This window comes from Entelurus aequoreus, linkage group LG22, assembly GCF_033978785.1.
Source record: "Entelurus aequoreus isolate RoL-2023_Sb linkage group LG22, RoL_Eaeq_v1.1, whole genome shotgun sequence".
Classification (NCBI taxonomy): domain Eukaryota; kingdom Metazoa; phylum Chordata; class Actinopteri; order Syngnathiformes; family Syngnathidae; genus Entelurus; species Entelurus aequoreus.
In genome coordinates, this window is record NC_084752.1 from 14,270,547 (window position 1) to 14,278,961 (window position 8,415).

Consider the following 8,415-nt stretch of genomic DNA (forward strand, 5'->3'; position numbering starts at 1 on the left):
CAGTCATTTGCATCAGTATATAACCTAACGTCAAAAGTCTATACACTGTTCCATAAAAAATGAAGACAGTCACAAGTTCAACTAAAGTCAATATATGATTTAGCTCCGAGAGGGCCTTCTCGGTTGCTAACCCTTCAATTATATATTAAAACTCTTAGTCCAGGGGAGGATTTAATGCTTTGGGTGTACCTTATGTTGCCATGGTTGGCTTTCTTTTTTGCTACAAAAAAAAGGGGAACATTTATATTGCCACGAAAGCCCCGGAAGACAATTTTGGAAATCAAGACCAGATTTCCTGCAATTAGGTGCATTTCTACCCTGTATTATACCTTTAGGTTTATTCTCATTGACCAACCTCTTTTGTCTGTCTTTTCAACACTTAAATGTCCCAAACCAGCCTCAATATAGATGTTATAATATCAATCAACTTTGAGGGTAGCCAAAGGGAAGAACCAGGCCTGTTGCAGGACATGTTTCCCCACATCATTTGTCCAATTGGGGGCAGTGTTACTCTTCCCCCTCTCCTCCAACAACCAAATGGCCTGTAATGCTTTGGCCGCTTGATGTTGAGCTTTTTTTCTACCAACAGGAAGGTGGTTATTTTTTCCATGGCAGAGGTCACGGGTTCAATTCCCAGCCAGAAAATGTGTCAGCCACAACCATTGTTGCTATAAACTGTGGCGACCCCTTATGAGGGAAAAGCAGGAAATGAGACATAAAAATGGTTTGCTTTGCAAGCGAATCCCTCTCCTTTTGTCCTGCACCAAAAGCACATTCAAACAATACAACAAAAAGACCAAACTAGAACATTTCTAGGGTAATTTTGATGAACCTGCTATCTGTGTTGTGAACCTCCGGACTGAGACAAATGCAAAATTGGCTCAAAAAAATAATTAACATGCTAAAGTTGGTATGAGATTTTATTGAGATGTTATTGTTTATTGAGTACGTCATAGTTAGTTCCATATCATACGTGTAATACATATAGGGTTGTACGGTATACCGGTATTAGTATAATACCGCAATACTAATGAATCATATACAGTACTACACCGCCTCTAAAAAGTACCGGTCCCCCACCTCTGCGCACCCCGTCGTCGTCACATCATGTCATTGCTGGTTTTACGAGCAGAGGAGCATGTACGGCAGCGCACAATCACAGAGTACTTACAAGCAGACACAGTGTGTAGACAGAAAAGGGAGAACGGACGCATTTTGGCTTAAAAACTAAAGATAAAGGTGAAGTTATAACTCTGAAACGCCCTCGGGAAGAGGTGCTTTAATACGTGGCTAGCGAGCTAGCGGCTAAAGTCCATCCCCAGTCTGCAGTGTTGTAGCTACTTCTAAATCACTAATCCTCGCCTCCATGGCGACAAATAAAGTAAGTTTCTTACAAGTATCATCCCTGCAGGACGAGGAATAGCTAAACATGCTTCACTACACACCGTAGCTCACCGGCGTCACAATGTAAACAAACGCTATTGGTGGATCTACACCTGACATCCACTGTAATGATAGCAAGTACAGGAACGTATCTAGTCGATACTACTATGATTACGTCGATATGTTTTGGGATCACAACATCTTCTTTCATTTTTTTAAATTTATATTATGTTTATAAACTCAGGAAATATTTTCCTGGACACATGAGGACTTTGAATATGACCAGTTTATGATCCTGTAACGACACGTACGTGTTGCAGCCATGAAATTCTAAGTTAATTATTATTTGTAAAAAAAAAAAAAAAAGTTTATGAATTTGAGTCACACTTTGTATCGATCATGATACAAATATTGCGTGTATCGTGACAGACAGCATACGCTCCCTGGCTAGCTGTTTACAAACAAAACATGAAATGCGGGCTAACACTTAACAGATATTGTAATATGATTGATCATGTTTTACAGTCAGTACGGATTGGTGTCTTATCGCATTATATGGTGCATTAAAAACTCAAACGCATTTCGTGCTGACGTAGAAGCTAGCTTATCTCTTGCCGTAGTTAGCTTTTACGGCTAATACCGATGTGTTACTACTTTAGAAAAATAGTTCCTCTGTGTTCGCTCTTACTATAACTATATTGCTACAGTTCGGTTGTTATACAGGTTATGGAATGTAAATCAAGTATTGTTGGCGGTTTTTGAGTGCATTTTTATAGTGATTTAAAAGTATAATTGGTTGCTCCCATTAGCTACATTGCTAGCTAACTAGAACAAGCCGATTTTTACATGTTAGAATGGGGAAAAAAAAACATTGTCTTCTTTGATTGATCATGTTTTACAGTCCGAACATATTTATGTCTTATTGCAGTGTGTTGTGCATTACAAACTCAAAAGCGTTTTGTGCTGACGTAGAAGCGAGCTTATCTATTGCCGTAGTTAGCTTTTACGGCTAATACAGAAGCACGTCGATTTGTTACTACGTTAGAAAAATAGTTCCTCTGTGTTCGCTCTTACTATGACTATATTGCTACAGTTTGGTTGTTATACAGGTTACGAAACGTAAATTAAGTATTGTTGGCATTTTTAGTGATTTAACAGTAGAATTGGTTGCTCCCATTAGCTACATTGCTAGAAAATTAGAACAAGACGATTTTTACATGTTAAATGGGGGGAAAAAAACTTGTCTTCTTTGATTAATCATGTTTTACAGTCAGTACAGATTGGTGTCTTATCACATTGTGTTGTGCATTACAAACTCAAACACGTTTCGTGCTGACGTAGAAGCTAGCTTATCTCTTGCCGTAGTTAGCTTTTAAAACTAATACCGAAGCACGTCGATGTGTTACTACGTTAGAAATAATAGTTCCTCAGTGTTTGCTCTTGCTATAACTATATTGCTACAGTTTGGTTATTATACAGGTTATGGAACGTAAATTAAGTATTGTTGGCGGTTTTAGTGATTTAGCAGTAGAATTGATTGCTCCCATTAGCTAAATGCTTGCTATGTAGAACAAACCGATTTTTACATGTTAAATGGGGAAAAAAACCTTGTCTTCTTTGATTAATCATGTTTTACAGTCAGTACTGATTGGTGTCTTATCACATAGTGTTGTGCATTACAAACTCTAAACGCGTTTCATGCTGACGTAGAAGCTAGCTTATCTCTTGCCGTAGTTAGCTTTTACGGCTAATACCGAAGCACGCCGATGTGTTACTACGATAGAAAAATAGTTCCTCTGTGTTTGCTTTTACTATAACTATCTTGCTACAGTTTGGTTGTTATACAGGTTATGGAACGTAAATTAAGTATTGTTGGCGGTTTTTGAGTGCATTTTTATAGTGATTTAACAGTTTTTACATGTTAGAATGGGGGGAAAAAAAACATTGTCTTCTTATCTCTCATGATTGTGAACGATTATTAAAAAAAAAAAAATTTAAAAAAAAGTGCAGTTCCCCGCTTTAAGACTTGTGTAAAAACTTTTAAGCATGTTTTTTAACTTGAACTACTTTCTTTGTTTTTCTTTCTTCTACCACCCATGCAGGATCTCCATCGCTTCATGCACATACCTACAGGTAAATTATTGTCTGGGTTTAATCAAGCAACATGATCAATGCTAACTGATGCCTTGTACTGTATGTATGACTTATTTTCTGACAAAATTAACAAAATATAGAGCAAAAGTAGTTGCAGGTGAGGAAGCATGCTGTGGGTTTGACTCATCTGTTTCCATGTTGGATGTATGACTACAGGGGGTGTACTAGTGTACTTTTACATGTATTGGAGAAGTATTGTGTATGTATATTATGTATATATGTATTGTAGAAGTATTGTGTATGTATATATGTATTGTAATCACATTTTTTCGGTACAGAACATTCATAATAGAAGGCTTTATTGTCAATGTTAGATACTCTGAAACAATGCTAAAGCGTGAAATTATAGGGTTCATGCATTTGGGCGTGAGCTTGTAAGTGCTTATTTAGACATGAAATCAACCTATCAGCAAGAGGTGGTCATCTTTGGGCGCCACTCAATTACGAAACATTTATCATTTGCAACTTTTTAAAACAGTGCATTTTTAATAAGAAACAGTTAAACTAATTCCTATTGCATTTATTAAATGGATGGAAATGTGTGCAAAACAAAAGTGCCCTAAAATAAAAGCTGGTGGGATCCACAAATTTTAGAACTGTCTGCATTACATGGTTCACAATAAATAAGTCGATTATTGACGTTTACTCATCAATATTATTGTCATACATGTCTGAATTGCGATGCATCTACAAAATCAAATGTTTCCCCTTCTCTATTATCTGTTTTTATGTTTTGCTGCAGCTGTTGCATATACAGTAAAATTGTACATGGTAATTGGGTTTTGTTATATATCGTTTATATTATATAATATATTACTGTATATATAATATGTAAATATTACATAGAGTCGTAGTCAAAAGTTACACTTGTAAAGAACATAATGTTATGGCTGTCTGGAGTTTCCAATCATTTCTACAACTCTTTTTTTTTTTTTTGTACACAATTGTTTGTGTATTGTGGCCAAACAGCTCAATTTTTGTTTCATCTGACCACAGAACTTTCCCCCAGAAGGTCTTATCTTTGTCCATGTGATGTCAGATGAAACAAAATATGAGCTGTTTGGCCACAATACCCAGCAATATGTTTGGAGGAGAAAAGGTGAGGCCTTTAATCCCAGGAACACCATACCTACCGTCAAGCATGGTGGTGGTAGTATTATGCTCTGGGCCTGATTTGCTGCCAATGGAACTGGTGCCTTACAGAGAGTAAATTAGGACAACCTAAAATCATCAGCCCGGAGGTTGGGTCTTGGGCACAGTTGGGTGTTCCAACGGGACAATGACCCCTAATTAGTCAAAAGTGGTAAAGGAATGGCTAATACAGGCTAGAATTAAGGTTTTATAATGGCCTTCCCAAAGTCCTGACTTAACCTCTTAAGGCCCAAGCTGTGTGTATGTATATATATATATATATATATATATATATATATATATATATATATATATATATATATATATATATATATATATATATATATATATATATATATACATACATACATACATACATACATACATACATACATACATACATATATATATATATATATATATATATATATATATATATATATATATATATATATATATATATATATATATATATTTGAGATATATATTTGAGATATATATATATATATATATTTGATAGATAGATTTTAGGGCTGCAACAACTAATTGATTAAATCGATTAAAATCGATTATAAAAATAGTTGGCGATTAATTTAGTCATCGATCTGTTGGATCTATGCTATGCGCATACGCAGAGGCAACTTTTTATTTTTAAATTTTTTTTATAAACATTATAAACTGCAACATGTACAAACAGCTGAGAAACAATAATCAAAATAAGTATGGTGCCAGTATGCTGTTTTTTTTCCAATAAAATACTGGAAAGGATAGACATTTAGTTTTTCTCTTTTATCCGATTATTAATCGATTAATCGAAGTAATAATCGACAGATTAATCGATTTTCAAATTAATCGTTAGTTGCAGCCCTAATAGATATATATATATATATATATATATATATATATATATATATATATATATTTTATATATATATATATATATATATATATATATATATATATTTTATATATATATATATATATATATATATATATATATATATATATATATATATATATATATATATATATATATATATATATATATAGCACACTTTCCGCGCGCGCGATGATGTCATGTTATCGATGAGAACATGCATTTTTAGACAATGTGATTTGCCTGAGCAGCTAGGAGACAACGTGAGTAGCAAGCGGTACAAAGTGGATAAGAAAAGACAGAAACAAATAATTTTTTTTAAGTTTTTTTAAGTTTTTTTTAATACTTGGGACTTCCCGCGGGCCTGATTTTGGATGCTGGCGGGCCAGATGCGGGCCGTAGTTTGGGGACCCCTGCTTTAGAGATTAAACGTGTGGACAATGCTGAAGAAACAAGTCCATGTCAGAAAACCAACAAATTTAGCTGAACTGCACCAATGTTGTCAAGAGGAGTGGTCAAAAATTCAACCAGAAGCTTGTGGATGGCTACCAAAAGCGCCTTATTGCAGTGAAACTTGCCAAGGGACATGTAACCAAATATTAACATTGCTGTATGTATACTTTTGACCCAGCAGATTTGCTCACATTTTCAGTAGACCCATAATAAATTCATAAAAGAACCAATGCTCCAATCACTATATCACAAACAAATAAGAGTTGTAGAAATGATTGGAAACTCAAGACAGCCATGACATTATGTTCTTTACAAGTGTATGTCAACTTTTGACCACGACTGTACATCGTTATCGCTGCAGGCTGCAATACAATTCGCAATCTAGATTTTAGGCCAAACCGTGACCTTAAAACCGAGCTTTAATTATGGCATAGCTTTATACCCCCTATGAATGACCATAATATGACAAAACTTACATCATATGTGTGCTGTTTTTTCCTTAGAAAAAGCAGTGCTGCTTCATTGTTAATAATTCATCCTAAATTTTTGTATTTTTTGTTTTGTGCAGGCAAATGTTTGGACCGCTCAGACCTCCTTCACAAGGTGTTCATATCTGTCTGTGACAACAGTAAAACCACTCAGAGGTGGGAAATGAACAACATAGTGGCTGTATGAAGACTGGTGAGCGTTCTCCTCCTACTTGACAATAACCGACTTGAAATATTTGGCTGGTATAACTCATCAAATTCACGTGAACGAACAAGAATGATTATTTTTTTTACTTTTGGGACCGGCAGCGTTAATCGAAAATGGCTACAAGCTGGTCAGGGTGCAGAGAGAAATAACGAGGTCATGTGGATAGGCGTAAAGCTAACAGTGTAAGGAAACGATAATAGTTCATAAGAATAAAATAAGCCTTGAATTTGATGAAATATTTGAACATGAAAAAGGAAGTTCGGGGTTTTGCTTACTGATTAAGTGGAATATTGATCAAACTGTGGTATCCCAATGTTTGGAATCCAGAAGGTCCGATTAAAAACCGAACCGAATGAAAACTGAAGAGAAATAATCCAAAAATATTAGTAGTAGAACAACATTTTAAAGAGTAATTATATTTTGACACACAGAAAACGATACAAAAATGCATAAATCAATTCAATTATTCAATTTTACATTTATTAAAGACTCTTGCAAAGCCAGCAATGGCCAGAGAGGAAGCGAGAGCCACCTTTATACTTGTTTCTTGAAATCACTGGTGGTTCTCACCTTCTCTATCAAAGTGTTGACACTCACAACTTTCTTTGGCCCATGGTGGCTTGTTTTTACAGTGAGTTGCACTGAATCACCGACACGTAGGATTCTTTGTTTGAGCACTTAGTTCTGCAGAATGACAAGCGGGTAAATGGTTTGTTGCGTACACTGTTTAGCGATACGATAACCGAGATAGTATACGTGCAAAACTTTTGGAGGATATCTTACGAACAACAAGTTATCACTGAATATGATACATAATGATATTCTCAGCTTTAAAGTGGTAGCTGACGTGAGAGATGGCACATACATTCAATTCTAGTTTCGTGGCGTTGTGATTTTGAAATGACGTCACAAGTTTACGAATTAAAAGATTACTAGTTTTGATAAAGTACACTTGAAATGCTGTTTGGAGGTACCAGAGTATCTTCTTTAAATATGCTCAAAATAATAGAAACATTGTACATAATTTATATTTTCTCCTCCAGTGGGCAAATAGGGTCCAAAAGGTTAGAATATATTTTTTACTCCACACTGTATGCATGCAGACTGTTTTGTAATGCGGGAAATGCGTCTTATGTTCGGGTCAAAAGAGTAAATCGATGCAACTTGATTGGTGTATAGTTTTCAGAGTTTTTTTGTTGTTTGCGTGGCAAATGCCAAAAAATAGTCATCCGATTTTCAGTGATAGTCCTCCTGTACTGGTCCTACTGTATGTTAACAATGGTGACATCAAATACGAAGTAGTTATTTACAAAATGTCGCGTGTAATGCTAAAGAATTGACGTTGAGATAAATAACTTTCTAGCAAACATCAGCACTCCATCGTACCAATGAATGTAAAAACAGTCATTTTAATACAATATTATTCATATATGATACAATATTATGATTTAATGTATTTGACCATGTTGTGCATACTGTATGTGCAAATGACAAAGGGTACATATTTCAAGGGGGCTGGCAAATGATACTAAGTAGAAAAATCCGAAATCAATAAAGGACAACAATTGCTTGTGTGCGGGTGTGTTTTGAGTGTTAGTTATTTTGGGGTGTAGGATAATGACTTTCTAACAATATTGCAAATGCATTGTATTTAAAATCCTTGAATTGTATTGTAAATATCTAATTTATAACAGCAAATGAAATTAAAGACTTGTACCTGG

General features: G+C 34.9%; 1 protein-coding gene across 3 annotated transcripts in view; it reads left to right on the plus strand.

Moving 5' to 3' along the window:
• Positions 1-8,415, plus strand: part of galnt7 (UDP-N-acetyl-alpha-D-galactosamine: polypeptide N-acetylgalactosaminyltransferase 7) — a 51,026-nt gene extending 42,611 nt beyond the window's left edge. For all 3 annotated transcript variants that reach the window (XM_062033010.1, XM_062033009.1, XM_062033008.1), the window contains 2 exons: positions 3,486-3,516; positions 6,567-8,415. In XM_062033010.1, coding sequence (XP_061888994.1) covers positions 3,486-3,516; positions 6,567-6,673 — 138 coding nt within the window. In that variant the 3' untranslated portion in view covers positions 6,674-8,415. The remainder of the gene's footprint in view (positions 1-3,485; positions 3,517-6,566) is intronic.